The 24,044-nt window shown below is 40.5% G+C and overlaps 2 protein-coding genes across 4 annotated transcripts in view; one reads left to right on the top strand and one right to left on the bottom strand.

Moving 5' to 3' along the window:
- Window positions 1-9,207: 9,207 nt before the first annotated feature.
- Window positions 9,208-10,407, top strand: LOC131361524 (adenosine receptor A2b-like). The gene is made up of 2 exons (XM_058402730.1): window positions 9,208-9,533; window positions 9,633-10,407. The coding sequence occupies exons 1-2, from the start codon at window positions 9,208-9,210 to the stop codon at window positions 10,405-10,407; spliced, it is 1,101 nt and encodes a 366-aa protein (XP_058258713.1).
- Window positions 10,408-20,392: 9,985 nt separating this feature from the next.
- The window catches only part of cadm4 (cell adhesion molecule 4), a 192,954-nt gene continuing 189,302 nt past the window's right edge, over window positions 20,393-24,044 (bottom strand). For all 3 annotated transcript variants that reach the window (XM_058385549.1, XM_058385533.1, XM_058385558.1), the window contains one exon: window positions 20,393-21,951. In XM_058385549.1, the coding sequence (XP_058241532.1) occupies window positions 21,842-21,951 (110 nt within the window). In that variant the 3' untranslated portion in view covers window positions 20,393-21,841. The remainder of the gene's footprint in view (window positions 21,952-24,044) is intronic.

Genomic DNA, 24,044 nt, shown 5'->3' with positions numbered 1-24,044 from the left:
GTTGTATGTAAGTAGTTAATATAAGAAAAGCTCACTCACTGCAACTTGATGCAGTTTTTGTTTTTCACTTTCAGTGCTCAAATGTGGCTCTAAATCTGGTTTATATTTTTCACAGTGTAAATGCTTTGTTATGACATCTCTTGGTCAGTGGTCAAGGTGGTAAACTACTGATTGGAAGATTCATCCTAGCATCACCAAGCTGCTATTGCTGGGTCCTTCAGCAAGGCCCTTAATTCACAACTGCTCAGTTGTATAAATGAGATAAGCATAATTCACTCTGGATAATGGCATCTGCTCAATGCTGTAAATGTAAAAGTGAATTATTAGAAACACTGTAAAGAAAACTCTATATATCAGGGAAAGTGATGTCAATGTAAATTCAAATGATCATGGGTTAAGTAGGTGGACAGCAGGACTAATTTTACAGCAAGGTTTGTGTCACCCAAATGAGGATGAGGTTCTCTTCTGAGTCTGGTTCCTCTCAATGTTTCTTCCTCATATCATCTCAGTGAGTTTTTCCATGCCACCATCACCCCAAGCTTGCTCATTAGGGATAAATGTTAGGGATAAAATAGTAACTTAACTTTTTAAACTTTATAATTGTTTCTATACTTCTCTCAAGCTGCTTTGAGACAATGTCGATTGTTAAAAGCGCTATACAAATAAATTGAATTCAAAAATATCACCTGCTAATTCGTTATATTTGAACCATAATCACAACCTGCATGTGTGCATAAAACAGTATGCACTGACCAGACTATATACATATGTATATAGTAAAACAATCCATACTTCCTGTTTTGCTAAAGGTTTGTACGAATGCCCAGCATCTAACCTGCGTCAAGAAATCAGCTTAATGCAACATGACAAGAGTTGTGCAAATTGAGCCGTCGTCTTATTGATCAGATTTAAGGTTGTTTTCTCCTGTCAGCAGCCCTTTGTGAGGACACACAGATGCACAATTTCAGCTCTACAACTGAGATTCGTTCCCCTGCAACCTGCAAACACATCTCATAGAAACTCTAAACGTTTATACTAGAGAAGAATTTAATGCATTAAATGCAAGTGTCTTGTTTACAACTTTGCTGTTTGTGGGCACATTCAAGATGCAATTATTTTCGTTTACAGTGTGAGGGAAAAGTGTGAAATCAGTGATTCGGACTGTGGCGTGTTTGGTGGTGCAAGATGGGCTGGTTTAGTGTGTATTACAAACTGCTGGTCTGGGATTTTCAGACACAAACGTGTGAAGAGTTTCCTCAGAACGAAGAAAGAACATCTAGTTCTGCAGACAGAAACACCATGTTGATGAGAGCGCTCTTTGGAGAATGACCAGACTGGGTCAAGCTGATACAAACAGGCTACAGTGACTCGGATAACCGCTCTGTACAACTGTGATGAGCAAATAAGTATTGCAACACGCTGAACATTGAGGAAGATCTGCTACCACAGAACAACAGAACATCAGATTCCTCTTCGGTCAGCCAAGGACAAACCTGAGGCCAAAACCGGGCAGTTGAAGACTGGAAAAACGTAGCCTTGTTTGATGAATCTCGATTTCAGAAGGTAGTCAGAATTTGGTGCCAGCAGCATGAGTCCATTGACCCAACCTACCTGTAATAGTGTGAGAAATATTTCCTTTGGGTCCATTACCAATCACTCATTGCTTGGATGCTACAGTCTAGTTGAGTACTGTTGTTGACCATGGGCATCCCTTCATGACCACAGTTTACTCAAAGCTACGTCCAGCATGATGACGCACCGTGTCACAGAGCAAAATTCGTCTCAAACTAGTTATATGAACATGACAAGGATTACAGTGCCTTTACAGTAACTAGATCTGAATCCAGTAGAACATCTTTGGGATGTGGTAGAACAGGAGACTCTCAGTCATTGTAATTGATATTGATGTGATAATGTCAGCATGGACCAGAATCTCAAAGGAACGTTTCCAATATCTCGTGCCATGAAGATCTGAGGCTTGCTTTGAACACAAATGAAGGCCCTACCCCGTGTTAGTATTCCTAATAAAGTGCCCAGTGAGTGTAAATTAGGACTATCAAGCTAAATCTGTTCAGTTCTGCATATGTGAGATATATTCTCATTAGCAGTTCCTGGCTCAGGATCTTTGTCAGGTGGGACAGCTCAAGTGGTAGTCAACCAGAGGACATCCTTGTTATTTGCCCGAACTGCCTCCACTGACTCTTAATTCGGAGGAGCAACAGCTTTAAGCTGAGGCTGTCCAAGATCGCCAAGCACCAGCTGTACTCACAACCTTATTCCTTCAATCACTGCCCACAGTTCATGACCATAGGTGAGGAAGTGGATGTAGACTTGAGCTTTGTGGTCCAAAATAGAAATCCCTTAAAACCTGGTTTCATAGTAGATATTGCATTGACACACACACACACACACACACACACACCTTTATTCTCTTACATCCAGTCCACAAAGCACATCTGTTCTGAAAATATACAGCAAAGTAGGGCAACAAATATAAAACCTATAGAATATGAAGAGAAAACCAACACTCTCTGCTCTGAAGAGAGACAACTGATACTTACTATATTACTTTTTGTCGCAATCCTGTTACAAAGTAGGGAAGTGATGTCTCTGAAATAGTAACTAGAAAGTTGCTTATATTAAACGGAAGGAAAAGTATTCCTATGTATATTAAATAAAATGGAGAGGGAATAGAAGACAACACAATGCATATATATATATATATATATACATACATATATATATATATATATATATATATATATATATATATATATATATTCTGTGCATGAACAAATGATATATTGCACAATATACACTTGCTGGCCACTTTATTAGAAACATTTATTTATTAGGATCATTCATCATGCAGTTTCCCAACCATGTGGCATATGAGAAAAGGCAGAACAGAGATTGTACACACTCTATAGGGAAGAAAATATATTTGTAAGATGTTCATAGACCTGTATTAAACCATTAACGTGTTCTCTTGCTTAACCATTATTACTAAGTGCAAATTTGCGAAGGTGTTCTCTTTACAGAAGAGAGACTAAGCAATTCGCCAAATCAAACATAAGCTCTGCTTCTAACTGAAGCATTAAAGTGTGTACAGAAAGTGGAAGTCAACCCCACAGAGTCATCAAGCAAACAGTGTGTGACTAACAGACACCTGTGCTTTCCTCAGCAGAAAGTGGAGTGCAGGTTTACGGTGGACTGCAGAATTCGATCCGATTTATAGTGATGTGTCGAGGTCATGTGTTGGATAAATGGAGATTTCCTGTGTACTAAGACTAGGTTTTGAACTGTTAATGGACCGAGATTAGGATTGTATTATACTGAAGATGACTGAATGCAGGAGGAAGAGGTTCCAATTATGTGAAATGAATTCAAAACTGTTCATTCTAAACTACTATTATTATCTATCCATTCATTTTCTCTGCCATTTATCATACACAGGGTCATGCAGTTTATCCCAGGGGACTTAAGGCAGGGGACATCCTGGACAGAGTGCCAGTACATTACGCACATATTCATTCACATAGTTGGAAATGCTCCTGACTTTGGACTGGAGGTGGTACCCAGAGGAAAGAACATGAACGCCCAACCCTGAAAATGCGATGCAAATACCCTAGGTCTATGAACCAAGGGCACCAGTCAAAGCAACAGTGGTCAATGCACTGAGGTGACACCATCCTTGTGACCACAGTGGAAGTTGTCATGACTTCTCTGACACACAGTCATCTTTTCCTAGAGCCTTCTCACAGAACCAGATCACGTTATAAATATCAAAGAAAGCCTGATGGATAAACATGTACGATATAGACACAGATAAATACATAACTAGTGTATTCTTTACTTCTCCTAACCATGATAACAGCCTCATCCACTGTAAATCATAGCTCTAATTTCATAGCTAAATTATAACCGTGTCTTAATCAAAATTCAATCCAACAGTATCTTTCTGCCTACAACAATTACTACAACAACCTTCCAGTTTAAACCGGTGTTTTGTCAGATTACTACATTTTCTATTACATAGAGAAATGACTATATTAATGGCTTAATGTTAGCTTGTAGTGTTGTTGCTATCTACATACAAAAATGATTCCAGGAAATCATCATCATTTATCAAAATTTCTTAGCATGAGTACATTGCTGGGGAAAACAAACGAGTGAATTAAAACTTAATCATTAATCCTTGCCTGGAGTAACTATCAACACACCCAAATTAAAGCACACACTCCGTGATTTACAAAACGAACAGCGAAACAAAGCAAGTCATTTATAACGCAGTGAATAATTACTAGCGATCGGAACAATAGAAATTAGTAGGCGACGTCACATTCTGAATAGCGCTTCCACCTCATTAAGCTCTTTTGTAGATGAATTTAATAAATGTTATATTTCTCCCACGGTGTAAGGATAGACGGAACAATGCCCCCGCTTTAAATGAACTCCTGCAGAAATCCATAATGTTCAGTTCTCCTATGAACATTTTTGCATTCGTATTCATATGAATAACGCTTAAGAAATCTTAAGAGGCACTCGACTCCCAATCCCTTTCATTCAATGCAGCAGGTTTTCATGAGCTCAGACAATACCAGGAATGGGATGAGTGAGAGGGGTGTAAGTCAGGAATGCAGCCTTCAACCCTGACACCTTGATCATCTTCAGATACACACACACACACACACACACACACACACACTAGACTAGACTGAGATTAATGTTGAGTACAGGTGGGCCTTCATGCTTTCTATACAGCCATGAACTGTGTAAGGTGGAATAATTGATTCTTCTTCAAGGGGAAAATCCTCCAGCTGTTAAAAGAGGCTGTGTGTGTGTGTGTGTTACCATAATAAAAAGGAAAGACAATATCTCTGGCTTGAATGGAACTGAAATATATTCACTTATTTATTCATTCATCTTCCGTAACCATGTTATCTTGGTCAGACTTGCCGAGAAACTGAAATATAGCAGTATATAAATAACAAAGCCATTTACTTTCTGGGCTTTTTTTATTTTGAAAACTGCTGAAACAAATACACAAATATAAGACATATTAAAATGGTTAGAATTGGAAACAAAAGTTCACCTACCGTCTTACAAATGTGGAAGATATTCTTTGTTTCAAGTCAAGACAATGGATTATTTTCAACTTGAAAACTTAGAAAGTTCAATATTCAAAACAATTGGAGTTAAATATAAGAAATATGTTCACATGACTGAATGGGGCTAAAATGTGTAGTAGAAGACTGGAATGTTTAAAACAATACAATTAAAATTCTAGGCTTTTTTTGCTTGTGAAAATTTTTTGGTGTACGATGTAGTTCAGGAGCATAAGTTCAGTGATGTTTAGATCTGGAAATTTGTGTGAAAGCATGTGACCAGTCAAACTGTTGCTTGACCTGGTGTTTATGAACTTGTTTTATTCAGTTTTATTTGTATAGCATGTTGTGCTGTCAGCAGTAAGCTCAACTATATTTACAACATGCTTTACTAGAACAAATCTCACCCACAAAACATCTCTGGGTGAAATATTACTTTCATTTCATTTTAGCCTTCACTGGCTAGTTGTAAAATGAATGTTAATGATGATGTCCAGACTGTAAAATGTTAATTATGGCTGGAACTGAATGTGAATATGGTTTATTTAATCAAATAGTTAGTGCTCTCCTGGTGCTCATGTCTTCCCCATTTCTGTTCTCAGCCTCCACAGCACGCCACCTTTACCTGCGTGGTGGTGTCGGCGTAGGCTCCATGATCAAGATCTATGGAGGCCGTAAGAGGAATGGCGTGTGCCCCTCTCACTTCAGTGTGGGCTCCAAGAACGTGGCTCGCAAAGTGCTCCAGGCCCTGGAGGCTCTCAAGATGGTGGAGACGATATGAGGAAGAAACCTTGAGAGGGACCTGACTCAAAGGGAACCTCATCTGGGTGACCCTGGAGAGTGTGATTAAGAAGAAGAACTGAGGGCATGAAGCCTTTATTATCACCACAAATACATTACAGCATTGTGGAATTCTTTTCTTCACATATCCCAGTTGAGGAACTTAGGGTCACAGGGGCAGCTATAATACAGCATTCCTGGAGCAGAGAGGGTTAATGGCCTTGCTCAATCGCCCAACAGTGGAGCTTGGTGGTGCTGAGTCTTGAACTCCGATCCTCCGATCAACAACCCAGCGCCTTAACCACTTGAGCCACCACTATCCGATTACAAATCATTTCCCTTCTATAACTGTGCACTGTATTGTCCAAAAAGTGCAATTGTGTAAACAGGAAATTCATTCATTTTAACAAGAAGTCTGTCTTGTTGAAGTTGAATCAAATGTTCATTGAAGGAGACTTCAGCACAATACTGTTTGTGGCACTTGCAAGTTTGATAGCTTAAAGATTACACTTCCCAAAAACAGTTTAAGCCCAACTCTAACTCTTACATCAGTTAACAATCTCACCCGATTTCTATCTAAGAACTAATCAAAACGATCATCCTGGGACACTTATTCAAGATATGATCATGCTGAACATCCTTTCAATATACTTAGTTCTGTTTGTCTTTATTCTTTTCCACCTCCATCCATCCATCCACCCACCCATTCATCCATCCTCTCATGTCATGTCAAGGACATTTTCCGAATTGAATAGTATTGAACGGGTTGTGCTCAAGTCTCCATCAGTGAACAGCTGATAACTCAAACAAATAGAGTTTATGTTATAACCAGAATGAATTTCCTGGTTACATAATTGCACTTGTTGACCAAATAGTACACAGTTATAGAAGGGAAATGATTTATAATCCCGCTGTCTTCTTCCAAAAGGTTGCTCTTCTTCTATCTGGTGTCATTCAGATGAGGATGGTTCCTCTAAAAGTTTTTCCTTGTATCATCTCAGGGAGTTTTTCCTTATCACCATCTCCTCTGGGATATATATATATATATATATATATATCCTGAATTTATATATTTCTGTAAAGCTGTTTTGTGACAAGATCCATGGTTAAAGGTGTTATACAAATGAAATTAAATAGCTACGCTTGCCTTGTTAAGTGAATATTTGTGTCTGTTTTTTGTGTATTTAGTATGCAGATCATTTTCAAGATTTTTCCCTTTTACCTCCTCACAAGGTCTGGGCACCATTTAAGCTCACTTTAATTCTTACTTCCTGTGTGTTGGTTTAAAACCCGTCAGGGCCGATGAGTTCGGAGCCACTTTCATAGCTGATGTAGCATCACTCACTTCTCTAACTGCCTTTTCGTCCGACTCGTTTATGTGTATTTCCCAAGTGAATGCAGTGTCAATGCTGCACTTTGCACCAGTTTAATGGAAGGAGCAGGCCTGCCCTCACCTCCACACTATCGATATGTTTACACAGGCTTGAGAAGGAAGTGAGAGGAGGCTGATGAAGGTGGGCTATGAAAGTGAGTTTATTTTCTGTCCAGCAGAGCCTGAGACAGACAGCGTGTGAGGGAGTGGAGGATAGGGATTATCCGAGGAAAGAAAATCAAAAATCCGCTTTATCCACCTTATCAGGTAATTTCTTTCACTCTTTCTGTCACATATATACTCTTCATACACACATCTACTCTGTTGCTGCACATTATATCTTTTACAGTCTAGTTGTAATCCATACTTCTTTTTTTTTTGCCATCACTATTGCTAAAACACAGGTACTTTGCTTTCCTAACCCACACATCGCCTGTTGTGCAGTTACGTGGACGATTATGGAGGTCTGCAGGTCAATGTTGGTTCTTTGGCTCTTTATTGATTCACTAGATAATTATGTGTGCTTGAATTACTCTGGGGAGATTACTCATTTTTACACCCATTAATTATTCCATGTAATCAATTTGTAAGAGCGGTGAAATAATGAAAAGGATGCACACTTTGTATTTTCACACACACACACACACACACAGAGCAGAAGAGCAGTGGATTAAGGCATTGCTTATTAATGCGAAATGCTCCTAGGCATTTCAAAATTGATTAGTGTCACTAGCCTGTTGAAAAGCTGAAACTCATTACGATAAGCAGTGATAAGTGTCATATCGAGGGGCTGAGTCGTTATTTTAACATCCATTTTCTTTTTGTCTCTTTTTCTTTTTTTTTTATACTCGAAGCCTTTTTTCTAAATATGCGAGGAAATTAACTTTCTGTCAAAATAGTGACAGCATTAGAGTACATGACAATCTGGTTATACAAAAAACTGAACCGTCTCAGGGCTTTTGATTGATTAGCTCACTCGCAGGTTTCGGCTAAACCCTCTGCTTCACAGGCAAGACCACTGCATAGAAGGAGTTTATATATATATATATATATATATATATATATATATATATATATATATAAAAGTGTTTATATCATGCATACTGTACATTACAGCACAGTGAAGTCATTTTCTTTGCATATCCCAGCTCAGGAGGTTGGGGTCAGAGCACATGGTCAGCCAGAGAGGGTTGAGGGTCTTGCTCATGGGCTCAAAAAGGGGCCACTTGGTGGTGCTGGGGGTTGAACCCTTGGCCTTCTGATAAGTAACCCAGAGCCTTAACCATTTGAGCCACCACATACACCAAACACACCATCCACTGAATTAGGAATATCATTACATCAGATTATTTGGCTAATGATGCAGCAGTGCAATACATAAACTCCTGCAGATACAGGCCTAAAGCTTCAGTTAGTGTCCACCTCAAACATTAGAACGGGGGAAATGTATACAGTTTATACAGAATGGTGTGAAAAACAAAAAACATCCAGTGAACGGCAGTTCTGTAGGTGAAAACATCTGGTTACAGAGAGGAGAATGACCAGACTGATTTAGCGAACAGGTTCCCTACAGGAACTCAAGTAAGCACTCTTTACAACTGAAGTAAGCAGAAAAACATCTCAGAATACACAACACATCAAACCTTGTGGTGGATGAGCTACAACAGCAGAAGACCACATCAGGGTCCACTGCTGTCGGACAAAAATAGGAATCTAAAGATACAGTGGACACAGGTTTGAACAAACTGGACATGTAAAGGCTGGAGAATAGACCATGTGATGTTTGAAGTCTTGAACTTTCCAGGTGAAGCCTGTTTTGTCTTTGTAGAATTAATTTCTCTTTTTTATTTTCTTTATAAAAAGGGAAGCTTTGCTAGATTAGCTGGAATTACTCACTCCTTTACAATTCAAAACATTTTTTGTTCCTATCTTCCTCTCCCAGGCGCCATGCATCAGGGTTGGCTGTTCTCGTTGGTGCAGTGTGTTCTGTCTGTGTCCGTGATCAGCATGAATGTCAGGTTGTGTATGCGTTTGGATTCAGGCGGCCATGCAAAGAGTGTTTCCTCTTGCCTGAAGCTGTGTTTGGGCTGGGTGGGAGCCATCGGGGGTGTCATGGACATTCCCATTAACATGTTATTGAACCTGAGGAGCACTCAGTGCCTGTACACATGCATCATTCTGGTGTGCTTCCCACTTCTGATCAGACAGTTCAGTATGTGGCTGCTGCTGCTTCTCATCCTCAACACACACCTACATTGCCGACTAGGACACAGGTGAGTTGAGGGATTCCTTCAAAATGGTTGTGCTATCTAGAAATTTCTTGCTTGGAATCTGTTCACTCTTGATTGAATATTTGGCTGTGTGTCTTGCAGGTATGCAGGTTTGGTAACACGTCGATGGATGCTGTGCCTGGTGCTCCTCAGCTGGCTCTGCTCGGTTGTAACTGCCTTTGCACAGTTCATTGTATGCAACTCACTGGACACTTGGGGAACGGATGGGCTGGGATTCATCTGGCCCAATCAGACTACACTTAGGCCACACCCTCATACCCCATCGGTGATTGGCAAGTACCTTCCTTATGGCGGATTCCTGTCCAAGTTCCTGGTGGAGGACCTGAACAACTTCACCTATGCAGAGATTCACAGCAGCCACTGGGGCGTCTGTGCTCATGACACTGTCCTTAGTCCAGCCTTTCTGGTCTATGTCTATGATGTTGCTGTGTTTTACATTCCTCTACTTATCCTGCTAGGTGTATATATAGATCTTAGCTGTGTGATGTCACGACAGGCTGTAATGAGTCTCTCCGAGCTCCAGATGAAAACCTCAGGCTGGTCTCGCTCTATGGTTCTGTCCTTGTGTCTCTTGGTTCTCCTGTGCCTACCCCTTCACACCATCCATGCATTGCATCTCTTTGCCCCCAGCAGCCAATGGCCTCTTTGGGCAAATTATGTTGCTTCCATGTTATTCCAGGCTTATGGTTTGGTTCCTCCAGTCCTTTTCATTTCATCTCCTCAAAAAACAAATACTGGTAGTGAATCTCTGGCTCTAAAAACAGCTACCTCACAGCTGAAGTCTATTCCCCCAACACCCTCAGAGTTCTGTTCACCAGAGCCAATGCCAAAAGGCAAAACATGTCTAGGGGTGTGATGCCTGCATGTTGGTTTACACAAAATCCAAATGTTTGTCATTGCTCTGACTGATGCTCAGTAGGCTAAAAACCAATTAGCTGAATTTAAATACTGGTTTCGCCAGAGTGACCCCGATGCCTGCTCCATGAAAATGATTCATGTAAGCTTTTCTTTCCATCGTTTCTGAATAATTAATGATTGCCTGTCAGCGAGCTGTAATACTCAAATTAATATTCCCCTGACATCCACCTCAAATAACAGTAATGGTGCTGTCCTAATCGCATGCCTCAGAAGGATTAACTGGCTACATGTACCATAGCCCAGTGATGAAGACTGATCTGAGCATGTTTAATTAATCCAAAAGTAATAATAACATCTAGGATGGGAGGCCGTAATAATTGTATTCAAACTTAATTGACCCCAGATTTCATTGCTATTTGATTAAACGTGTCTTTCTTGTGTGTAGCCTGAATAAAATGCATAGTTCCCCACTAATTGGGTTCTTTTTTATATTGGAAACAGTGCTCACACACACAAAAAAAACGACCCTGTCTGATATTCAAATTGCACAAAGGTCTTGGCTCCTTTCCCTCTCATTTCGCCCACTCACTCTCAATCTCCCTTTTTTCAGGTGGAAATATCTGGCCAAGCCCCTCTTTCGTCCTGTGCATTTCACCACATTATGATGAGTGGTCCCTTTTGACTATTGCTTCATCTGTCTCAACTGTTCCTCTCTCTCTCTCTCTCTCTCTGAAGCTTTTTTCTGTCTCAGTGAAGTACAGGCCACACAGGTCTCTTGCTGCACGGTGCTATTGAAAGGTGGGGGACGAGAGAGGGGGAAAAAAATAAAAAAGCGAAAGTTCTCCTAGATGGAGAGGCCTATTCGATTGTACTCTGTGCTTGAAAAACCTTTTTGTTCCCTGCTGGCTAGAACAGCTCCCCGCTGTTACCACACCACTTCAATCAATCCATTGGATTTAAGCTTTCTGCATGAATGACGTCACTTCAAAGTAAGAAAGAAGAAGATCAGATAACTGACATTTAGAGTGTGACTTAAGACATGACTATCCAAAGGTGAGGAACTGTATCATATATAAACTAGTTAAATCTCCATGAATGGAATAAGCATGCTCTTATCTCGTATATAGCAACGATAAGGTACAATGCTAACAAATTCCTTTCCTTTCCAAACTCTTTCGCAGGGACTGAAAAACAAAAGCTAGCATGTCTAGGCATTCTTGCTATCTCTGTTGACGTTGTGTGACACTGCATTTGAACTTATTTCAATAATAAATCCAATTATAAAATATTCAGTAATACATTTTTATGGGCTATTTTATTGCAGGGTGTTGAAGCATGAAATCCATAACCTGTGTGTTTGTGTGTGTTAATTATATCAAGACCTCATACTGTCTTTCTAAAAGAAACACAATTACCTGCTTTTTTTCTGACTCCTGTAGAACATTATGTTGGGGTTGGACGGCAAAACCTGGAGGAAAGTTAAATATTGGTTCTCTTTAGAGATTAAAGTTTTTTTTGTTTTTATTTCTGAATCCATTTATTTTCTCTAGCGATTATTCTACACAGGGTCACAAGGAACTCAGAGTCTATCCTAGGGGACTCGGGGCACATGTTGGGGATACCATGGATGGGGTGCCATCTCATCACTGGGTACAATCATTTACTCACATGAACGCACACACAGACACCCATTCACACAATACACACAATTGAGAGACACCAATCAGCACATGTCCTTGGCCTGGGGGAGAAAACCCAGAGGAAACCCCCAAAGCAGGGGGACACCATGCAAACTCCACACACAGAGGCAAATGTACTAAACACAAAATATTAATCAAATATCAATCTAAGTGTGGCCAGTGGGGGCAGACACTGAACTTCAGGACCGGTTTCAACACACTGACTGGAGCATGTTTGCCACTCAGGCAACCTGTGGTTCCCACTTGGATATTGAAGGCTATGCTTCCTCTATACTGGATTACATTAACACCACGACAGACAGCGTCACCACCCAGAAACAGATCACCATGTACCCAAATCAGAAGCCTTGGATGAACAATGAGGTTTGCCTTTTACTGAAGACCCGCAACGCTGCCTTTAGATCTGGTGATGCACAGGCCTACAGTACAGCCAGGGCCAATCTGAAGCGGGGCATTAAGATGGCCAAGTACTGCTACAAGCTGAGTATTGAAGAACACTTCTCCAACTCCAATCCCCAGCAGATGTGGCAGGGCATTCAGGCCATTAGCAACTACAGGCCCATCAACCCTTCACCCCCGTCTACTGATATCTCCTTTCTCAATGAGCTAAACAACTTCTATGCTCGCTTTGAAAGGGATAATCTGGAGCCAGCAATCAAAATCGAGCTCCCAGCAGACTTCCAGCCACTCACATTCTCCACTAATGATGTCACTGCAATACTAAGCAGGATCAATGCATGGAAAGCAGCAGGGCCTGACGGTATCCCCGGGCGCATCCTCAGAGCATGTGCTGGGGAGCTGGCAGGGCTCCTAACAGACTTATTCAACCTGTCTCTAGCCCAAGCTATTGTGCCCACCTGCCTTAAGACCACCTCCATTGTGCCTGTACCAAAAAACTCCACTGCATCCTGCCTTAATGACTACCACCCAGTGGCGCTCACCCCCATCATCACTAAGTGCTTTGAACGGCTGGTCCTGGCACACCTCAAAACCTGTCTTCCTGCCACCCTTTACCCTCATCAATTTGCTTACCGTCAGAACAGGAGCACGGAGGATGCAGTTTCCACAGCGCTGCACTCAGTCCTCTCTCATGTGGACAATAAAGACACCTATGCCGGAATGCTTTTCCTGGACTTTAGTTCAGTGTTTAACACTGTCATCCCTTCCAAGTTAGTCACCAAACTTGGAGACCTGGGCATCAACGCATCACTATGCAACTGGCTTCTGGACTTTCTGACCAACAGGCCCCAGCATGTTCGGATAGATCACCAATGCTCTTCCACCCTCATCCTTGGCACCGGAGTACCACAAGGCTGTGTGCTGAGTCCCTTCCTCTACTCTCTCTTCACCTATGACTGCAAGCCTGTACATAGTTCCAACACAATTATCAAGTTTGCAGATGACACCACGGTGATTGGACTCATCAAAGACAACGATGAGTCAGCTTATAGAGAGGAGGTGGACCGTCTAGCTGCGTGGTGCTCTGGCAACAACCTGCTGCTCAACACTGCGAAGACCAAGGAGCTCATAGTGGACTTCAGGAAGGAGAAAGGTGACACACACACACCTATTCATCTCAATGGAGAGGTGGTGGACCGTGTCACTAGCTTCAAATTCCTGGGTATCCACATCTCCGAGGATCTCTCCTGGACTACCAACAGCTCCAGTCTGGTCAAGAAGGCTCACCAGCGCCTCTTCTTCCTGAGGGCTCTGAGGAAGAACCATCTCTCTTCAGACATCCCATTGCACCATCGAGAGCATCCTGACCAGCTTTATCACTGTCTGGTATGGGAACTGCACTGTGTCAGCCCGGAAAGCACTGCAGAGGGTGGTGAAAACTGCACAACGCATAGTAGGAGTTCCACTTCCTAAGATTGAGGACATTTACAGGAAGCATTGTCTCACCAGAGCACGCAAAATCATAAAGGACTTTTATCACCCTGCCAATACACTCTTTGCCCTCCTGCCTTCTGGGAGGCGCTACAGGAGCCTCCGGACCAAGACTAACAGGTTTTTCCCCACAGCTGTTTCTTTGCTGAACTCTGCCTCCACTGATCACACACACATTGACTGAGCACATTATTATCAGTGTATATAACCTTTTTCTGTATATAACCCTTTTTGTGTACAGTTTACATATGTGTACAGTTTACATATACAAATTATTTATCATAGTATACAATATCTTCCTCATTGCACACATCTAAATCATTACACTCATTGTACATAACTCCTCTGTATACTGTTTATTATATTAATTATTATCATGGTATACAATACCTTCTTTATTGCACCGCTACAATCATTTGCTCATTTGCACTCATTGCATTTACTATAATCATTTGCTCATTTGCACTCATTGCATTTACCTCCCACTGTATACTGTTTATATACTGTTATATATGCAAATTATTTATATATTTTGTATATTGTTTATATATGCAAATTATTTATTGTTATATACTTATTATATATGCTAATTATTTGCACTGCGAAATGCACTTCTGGTTAGATGCTAACTGTATTTCGTTGCCTTGTACCCACATGTGCAGTGACAATAAAGTTGAATCTAATCTAATCTAATCTAATCTAATCTAATCTAATCTAATATAATATAATATAATATAATATAATATAATATAATATAATATAATATAATATAATATAATATAATATAATATAATATAATATAATATAATCTAATCTAATATAATCTAATATAATATAATATAATATAATATAATATAATATAATATAATATAATATAATATAATATAATATATCAGGGGCTCCCAACCACTGGTACCGAGCCGTGAATCATTTGGCACCAGGCTGCAAAGAAACAATGACCCAAAAACAAATGTCACTAGAGAGGTCCACCTATCAGTCGCCCCCACCACCACCACCACCACCACCACCCCCCAGGCCCACGGAAAAATTGTCAGGTAAACATATGATATATGGCTGGATATGTTGTGGTCTTTGTATCACCTCAATGCACATTATACGTCAAAAGGAATTAAATACTATTAAACCATTACATTATCTAAAACCAATGCTTTTAGAATATAAAATGATAATGTTGTCAAAACTACAAATGAAAGTATGTTGGCTTATAAGTGAATCACTAAACCTCTGAGCCGGGCTGAGCTGTGTGCCAGGCCTGAGGAAGGTCAGCACACATCTCCCTGGCTCAGTATGCAAGTTTAATTAATAGCTCTCGTACTATTAAGTCAAAGTGACTGGACGTGTTCTAAAACATTTTTCTAGCCATCTGAAGGGCTTCATTAGTTCTAATGAGTAAAACCGATGAAGCCCTTTCGGATAAGTGGTGTAGAGGCTTAACAATTATAAATCTACTGACTCTACTGACACCACCGACAAGCTATCACCGGTCCTACTCAAGGCTTCTCAGTTTCTCTCAGTATTAACTAATGAAGCGCTTCAGATTGGGGGGCCAAGAATTTTCAGGATTATAACACATGCCTAGTCACTTTAAACTAACTCTACTGGACATATAAAAGGATCTGGGTGGCTGAAAATCTTCTTCAAGCTCTTGTTTGTTCGACTTAAACCACTGAGTACATCACTGGCATGACCAGATATGTAAGACTAGCCCAGGAAAATCCAGCAGCTATCAAGCTCAAAATGTTTTTTTCTGCTTATAACACACTTTGACATGTACTCTCTTTACTGAAAGTATTGGAATTCCTTTGTTTGCGCTATACACTGAAGATGTTCGAGATCAAAAGATGAATATGAGACAATAGATCAGACTTTTAGCTTTCATTTCTTGAGCTTTACATCAAGATGTGTTCAACAACTTAGAACATGACACCTTTTGTTTGAACCCACCCATTTTTTTCCTGTGATGGCCAAGGTGTTTCTTGTTGCTCTTGTATGGTTTGTTAGATTGAACGTTTAAACAATGAATAGCTCTGAATGTCTACTCTGGGTTTGAGCCCTGGGTTTCACCTGTGAAGTCTGCATTTGTTGTTAAAAAGGATAAAAAAAATAACCAGTGAGGTGTCTATGGAAGAAAAGCAAACCATTTTGAAGCAGAGAAAAGAGGGAAAATCAATCCCTGCACAATGTTTGAGCATAGCCAATAGAACAATTTGGAATGTCTTGAAAATGAATGGAAGCACTAGTGTACATCAAACATGTCAGCCAAGGAAAATAACAGCAGTTGATGAGGGAGACATTGTGAGAGATGGGAAGAAAACCCCAGAAACAACAGTAACATCATCAACAACCTGCACAGGATAGGATAACCTCACAATCTAGTGTTTAAAGAAAAGCTTGAGAACATTAAATAAAGAGAAGGTAACACAAGATACAAATCAGAAGTAGAAGAGCAGATTAGGATTAACGAAGAAGAAGTACAGAGATAAACCTCTACCAAAGTAATGGAAAGGCCAAAGTGCAGAGAAAGAAAGGATCTAAACATATGAGCTCATCTGTGAAGCATGGTGGAGGTAGAGACATGGCTTGTGTTTACATGGATGTTTCTGGAACAGATTCACTTTAGTGATGGTGTAACTCATGATGGTAGCAACAGAACGACTTCAGAGGTTTACATAAACATTCTGTCTGCAACTTTACAGAGAAATGTATACAATCTAGTTGGGAGGAACTTCATCATACAGCAAGACAATGGCCCAAAACACACTGACAACCCAAACAAATTACCAGACCAAAAACCAATTGAGCAGCTTGCCGAGGAGACTGAATGGAAAGAAAAAAAACCCCAAAAATGAACGAAACAGACCATGGAATTATGCTGCAGTACAAACCTGGAAGACCATGACAAAAGACGAAAGCAACCAGTCAGCCACAGACATGAATCAGGGTGTTAAAGGAAGAGATTTCAAACCAAATATTAAGTGTTATTTACTTTCATTTACTTTATTTCTATCTGTTCCTATAGATTGAGTCATCTACCACCAAAAGGTGCCATGCTCTACACTGTTAAACACATCTATCTATCTATCTATCTATCTATCTATCTATCTATCTATCTATCTATCTATCTATCTATCTATCTATCTATCTATCTATCTATCTATCTATATGTGATTGGATTGTACTGTGATTGGAGTGTTGTAGTAGCTTGATGGTGCTTGTGATGGTTGTGTTGAGTTCTTTGTTCTGGTTTTGACTTGTGCCAGTGTTTCCCTGACTTTGAACTTGTTTCCTCTTTGGACTAGTTAGCCATGTGTTCACTCTCTGTAAATACACTATATTGCAAAACGTTTTTTTCGGACACCCTTCAAAATCATTGAATTCAGGTGTTGTTTTTCAGGAGTTGTGCTCGGCCCCTTAGTTCCAGTGAAAGGAAATCTTAATGCTTTGGCATACCAAGACATTTTAGACAATTTCATTTCAACAATTTCAGCTATAACAGCTTCAACTCTTCTGGGAAGGCTTTCCAAAAGGTTTTGGAATTTTTGACCATTCCTCTAGAAGCACATTTGTGAGGTTTGACACTGATGTTGAACTAGAAGGCCTGGCTCACAGTCTCTGCTCTAATTCATCCCTAAAGTGTTCTATCAGGTTGAGGTCAGGACTCTGTGCAGGCCAGTCAAGTTCCTCCACACCAAACTCACTTATCCATGTCTTTATGGACCTTGCTTTGTGCACTGGTGTATAGTCGTGTTGGAACAGGAAAAGGGTCATCCCCAAACTGTTCCCACAAAGTTGTCCAAAATGTCTTGGTATGCTGAAGCATTAAGAGTTCCTTTCACTGGAACTAAGTGCCCGAGCCCAACCCCTGAAAAACAACACCTGAATTCAATGATTTGGAGGGGTGTCCCAAAAAAATATAGTGTATATTAATCACTGTACATACTGTTCACTAGCAGTAGGGGTGTAGCTGCCATTTACCTTGGGTTCTTTTCCTCTGTTTATGTGTAGGGATTTAGATAAACCCCATTGTCTTTTGCTTTTATTTCAGGTAAGCAAGTTCTTAAAAACTATTAGACTCTCATGTTTATTGTCTTGGCCTTGGCCCGCCCTGAAGAGACGCCATTGTACGTTTTGTGGCATCCTCTTGTGCGTCTGTCTTCCATTACCCTCATTATAAAGGTAACAATTCACTGAATCACGAGCTAATCACTCTGTGCAGCCAAAACCTAGACTGGCTTGTAACAAAAAGATTTGACCTTACTGTTCCAATAGTTTTGGAGGGGACTGTATCAGCGTAGACTGTCGACGTTGGAAACAATGAAGAAATGATTTTATTCACTTTCTAACCTTGCCCAGGCTTTGTGCACAGCGCACATTATTTATATAAGAACACAACCTGAACAAACACTGCAGAGAAACTGATTGTAGGATGTAAATAAAGACAGGTATAAATATATACATAGGTTTCACAGTTCATGTCATTGCTTATATTTTATTCATTCCATGTTAAATTAAAAGCGAATGAAATCAATAAAAAGCAGGCTCTCAGTTTGTCGGTATGTCTCAGTGGAGCTGGGATGCAATTATCACCTTTTTCACTTTTGAAATGCTTGAATTTCTTTGTGATTGAGATACAAAGGGGACCAAAAGCCTGACAGCACTAGTGAAAATATTCTCTTTTTTTCCTTTCTTTTTTTTTTTTTTTTTTTTTAATTAATGCAATTTCCTTTTCATTACCTATAATATTATAGATAGCAACTTGAAAGAAAAGCAGAATCTTTGAAATATTGACATGAGTTTTTTTAGGATTTTTAGGTTGGTCCCTTTTTGCTTTAATGACAGTGATATTACTCGAGTTGCATGGACTCCAGATGTTTGTGCAAATCTTATGATCCATTTTAGATCAAATCCATCGGAGTGTAAATCTCAGTAGACATGAGAAAGATCTAAGCCTCCTGGTGGTCCAGCAGCAGGATCCCGCGCTCTCGTTCCTGCAGCCCGGGTTCGATTTGCTAACCCAACCACTGAAGAGGACCACTCTCAGTGCCGGTCCCAAGCCTGGACTAAATGGGAGAATTGCATCAGGAAGGGCATCCAGCATAAAACCTGTGCCAAATTGAAACATGCGGACTAAATGATCAGCTGTTGTGACCCTGAACAGGGATCATCTGAAAGAACAACAACAACAGACGTGAGACGAAGAGCTGACCTTTTGTTAAAAGCAGTTAAAATAGTCAATACCACACATTTGCTTAATTTTAATGGGAATAGTGTAGAATTTAAGATACCGAACATTTACTGTTGCTTTAAATATTTGAAAATTGTATATTTTTATTTTATATATTTTTTTTTAAATATATCTGTCCCTTTGCTTGTAAAAAAAAAGAAAGAAAAAAAAAGTTCCATTTTTACCCTAGCTATTTTTATTCTACTGTATTGTGGTTTTTAATTCTATTCTGATTCTTCTCATATATCACTGGCGCATATCACGCTGTGTATGTGACAAATAAAGCTCAATTTGAATTGAAGGCCCAGATTTGACCAGATTTTGGGAAGTCACTGTATGTGGAAAAGAAAGACATTTCAGACTGGGAAAGTTAGTGGAAAATTTCAGCATGAGCAGCTCACCATGAATACAGACTATATACAGTATAGAAACTATATACTTGAAATGGACCTGATTAGAGTTGCAAGCAAAGGGTCTAAGTGTGTAGAAAAACTATTATTGATCATTTCCTGCTCTCTCTCACTCTCTCTCTCTAACACAAAGCATCAGCTGCTTGGTCCCACTGAAAAGAAACCTTGCACCATATGTCCCTTTTCCACACAAGTAGCTGATGAGTGGATTCAAAGCCTTTGGGCGAGTTTAAGCACATGGAGAAACGGCTTTGATTGCTTCTTGACAATCATTCTTTATGACAGGCCTCTGCTGTGCTTCTGCATTGACAGAGGACAAACACATCGATCAGCAATCCGCCGACCTCCACCGGCTTTGTAAATCCCAACTCCACCAGCAATAAACATTCACCAAGTGTGTTCTGTCAAAAGCAGGAATTGATTGCATGGAAATAATGGTGGTGTAATGGACTATCTTTCCATAGATACTCCTCTCTCTCTCTCTCTCTCTCTCTTTCTCCCCCATCATCTTTATGATTCATCGCTTCAGCTCTTCTATATTCATTCTTTCATCTTCATTCATTTTATCTCTTTTTGTAAGGCTGCTCACTCCATTTAAATGCCCCCACCACCACCACCACCCTCGTCCCCTCCTTTCTTTTATAGCCCCATCGATCTCGCCAGCTCTTTTTTTTTTTCTCTCTCTCCATCATTCACTCTTTCTTTCTTATAAAAAAAAAAACAATTCTTTGACAGGAGGATTTTGGAGTATGTTTTATTTTGTCGTGCTCTGTAACTTTTCCTCTATAAAGAAACACGGTTAGCTATATCAACAGTGACATGAAGACTATTAAAAATCAGGAGTAAAAGACAAGAAGGAAGGACTCCGACAATTCAGCACACAGACGATGAGAGGAGCGAGAAATACAGGAGAGAAACCAAAAAGGGGGGGGGGGGGGTAAAAGAGCAGTGTAAAAAATAAAAGCTTTCTAGAGTCGCAATAAAAAATAAAAAGAAAACATGGGGAGTTTTGTACAATTTAATAACATTTACAATTATATTAACAATACCAACAATCATAGTCAAAAAAAAATAATGAATATAAAACAAAGGATCTTTCAAAGACAAATGAAATAATCTTTTTTTCTCGTTTTCTCCGATTTTTTTTTAAAGATCGCACAACGGTATTTCGTAGGTATTTCTCTCTAAGCTAATGTTTTGTGTTAGTATAATAGCATCGCTTGGTAATGCGCTCAAAAGTAAACCTTCTTGTTCACTTCTTAAAAGATTAATTTAATTTACTGAACTTTTTTTTTTATACAAATAATGACTTAAGAGATATGTTTCATTGTATCAGTGTGTGCCTGTGTGTGTGTGTGTGCCTGTGTGTGTGTGTGTCTATACATATAAAGAGGTCTATAGCATTTACAGATATTCTCACTGATATTTTTTTTTACTACACATTCCTCCTTTAAGCCTCGGCTTCTCATATGGGTTCACGATAACACTTTGTTTTAATTCTGTGGCCCTTTGGCTCCTCAGACTCGTGTAATAAATGCTTAATTATGAAAAAAAATGGGGGAGAGATAGGGATGGAGAGAGAGAGAGAGAGAGAGAGAGAGAGATAGATGGTGGGGTGGAGGGGGGGTGTGGAAATCAGAAGCTGAAGAGATGTGTGGAGAAGGTGAGAGAGGATCAAAGTGAACCTCAGGAGGGCTTGATAAGTGTGTGTGTGTGTGTGTGTGCGTGGATTACTAAATGCCTGATAATGGAAAATGAAGGAGCTCCAGTAGCAGGTGAATATCCAGTGTAAATACTATACGAGGGAAGCACGAGGCACGTGATGTCGGCTTTTATATCTCATGTGCTCTGTTTATATTTGCGTCGGCAAAGTCAATAGGTTGTACGTCGTTGCTGCTCCGCTGGCTTCTGAGTTATGGCTATTTGCTTCTGCTTCCTACTTACTGTTTAACAGAAAGTGTGTGTGTGTGTGTGGGGGGGGGGGTGTTGGTGACTAGGACCAGCGCTTTTTCTGTTAAGGATGTCTCTCTCAATTTTAATTAGGCTTCTTCTCTTTCTTTCACTCTCTCTCTCTCTCTCTCTCCCCTTTACATGGCACTGCTGTAGTGGTTTTCCACCAGGTGTGTGTGTGTGTGTGTATGCGTGTGTGTTTGTGACGTGTGCTCCGTGGCCATCCTCCAGGAGCTGTTACAGTAGATATTCCTTCTTGCCTTGGCTAGTGTCGTTCCCGTTGAGAAACGCTTCCTGCACCTCCCCATGTTCATCGAGGCCACTCGCCTCATGCGTGAGGTATGAACCTGGGGGGAGAGAGACAGAGAGAGAGAGAGAGAGAGAGATACAAGCCATTTACTGCATTGTGCCACCATTTCTCTGTCCTTCTACTACTGTTTCTCATTATATATCATTTTCATCCATTCAGTACACAGGTGCACCATTCCAGCTGAAATTGGCTCAGATGTTTTTACCCATGCTGTAAAATATGTACAAGAAAGGGAGCTTGGATGTTAATGTGGGAATAGTGGTGTTGTTAGATATTCTCACAGAGTGATGATGAATGATTATAAAGTCTAAATGGATTAGAGATATTAGGGTATTAATTAGTCATGTAAATACACTCATACACACACACACACACTGGTGGTGGTGAATGCAAGGGAACTATTCATTACAAAATCTATCCGTCCATCCATTATCTGTAGCGCTTATGCTTAAGCTGGAGTCTATCCCAGGGGACTCAGGGCACTAGGTGTGGAACACCATGAACAGGCTGCCAGTCCATCACAGGACACACACACTCACACACACACATTCACACAATAGAGGCACTAGAGATGCCAATCAGCCCACAACTGGCAGAAAACTGGAGTCAGAGGAAATCCCTGAAGCACAGGACGAACATGCAAACTCAACGCACACAGGGTGGAGGTGGGAATCGAACCCCGCTGGAGCAACGGGGGTCTGGAGTAACAATAAAAGTAGTGCAAAGAGAAAGATCACATCAACAAATCAACTTTTCCATAAAAGCTCTTGCATCCTCACTAGGCTAGGGTAGAGTCTGGAAGAATTGTGTAGCACTGCATAAGTAATAATAGCACTTTTACCGTGTTCTTGTGTGCGTCTGACAGCCGTAAAATTACCAACAAGCTAGGCGTGGCAGCAGAGGCACTGTAGCAATGTAACATGTTTAACTACAGTAGAGGATTACACAGCTGGCGGGGTTTTAGTGAGGTCTGTCTGTGTTCCCTGTTTTGGAGAAACAGAGGTGGCTGTAATGCGATTTTATGCAACATCCAGATGGGGGAAAAAGTGAAGAACTGCAGGAGTAAGGGTATTGATTGAGGACTAAGTAGATAAGGTGGTAAGAAATGGGAACCACGCAGTCGTCAATTAAGTTCCTCAATAAACACTTGCACGAAGTTGCTTGGTTCTTGACGGGACATTTCGGATTGGATGAGTATCTCGCATCAGACAACACTCTGACGGAGATCTGACGTTTGTGTGATGGAAATTATTAACTAGGACCCATTTATTCCTAATCCCAATCCCTAATACCACTAAAGATCTGCACCCGCACCACTGAATCAGCCTTCAAGACAGATAAGCAGCTCATCCTCATTAAAATGCCGGCTCCCTTCTTCCCATTTCGTTTTGCAGGAAAAAAAAACATTTTCAAACGCAGGGTTTAATTGTCAATTTGGCACAACACCATGGACCCTTTTCACAAATCACAAAAATAAACCACTTCTCATTACAGTCTGGCAAGGGAAAAGGTTCAGCAGCCTGTAATACGACTTCTCCATCACCTGACAGCTTCATCTGATTGACCTGCGGAGCCCGACATCAGCTCCTCCTTTGCTCCGGGGCCCATTACTGCGAGAAGTCTATTACCGTGAGAAAGACACAACAAGCAGCAACTACTAATTACTCACAAATGTATCGGATTCCAAAGAAATAAAAACAACCCTCCTCAACGTTGTATGAGGGCCAGCAAGCAATCCAGCACTGCATTTCCTTCCGCTCTGACGGATTCGCCTCGTTGTGATCCTGCGCTTCCAAAGGTGGCTTAATTAAAACAATCGATCTTCTGCGCTTGCCTTTTTTTTCCTGGCACGTTAATAAAAGGCTGATGAGGTCATTAAAACTGACATGTTAAAAATGGACATGGACATGGGGGAAAAAAAAAAGACACTTTTCAATTTCCGTTTAAAGAGGGGTCACGGAGAGGAGGTGTCTGATTGATCACTAACACTTGATTACATCAGAGAAGGTAAGGTTACAAAAAAAACCTGACATGCTCTGGCTCTGTTGATAGAAGGAGGATGAGTTTGATGGACAAGTGGGTTGGACAAAGTGTTAGCAGTTGTTATCTTCCTGTGGCACAAGGGCATGA

This window comes from Hemibagrus wyckioides, linkage group LG01 (genome assembly GCF_019097595.1).
Source record: "Hemibagrus wyckioides isolate EC202008001 linkage group LG01, SWU_Hwy_1.0, whole genome shotgun sequence".
Lineage (NCBI taxonomy): Eukaryota > Metazoa > Chordata > Actinopteri > Siluriformes > Bagridae > Hemibagrus > Hemibagrus wyckioides.
The sequence above is the reverse complement of the archived record's forward strand: the minus strand, read 5'-3'. Positions and strand labels throughout refer to the sequence as shown.

Excerpts from the sequence above, each read along its gene's own strand:
- LOC131361524 (XM_058402730.1), top strand. The coding sequence starts at position 9,208 with ATGCATCAGGGTTGGCTGTTCTCGTTGGTGCAGTGTGTTCTGTCTGTG. Across the intron at positions 9,534-9,632 it reads CATTGCCGACTAGGACACAG|GTATGCAGGTTTGGTAACAC; the intron begins GTGAGTTGAGGG and ends TGTGTCTTGCAG.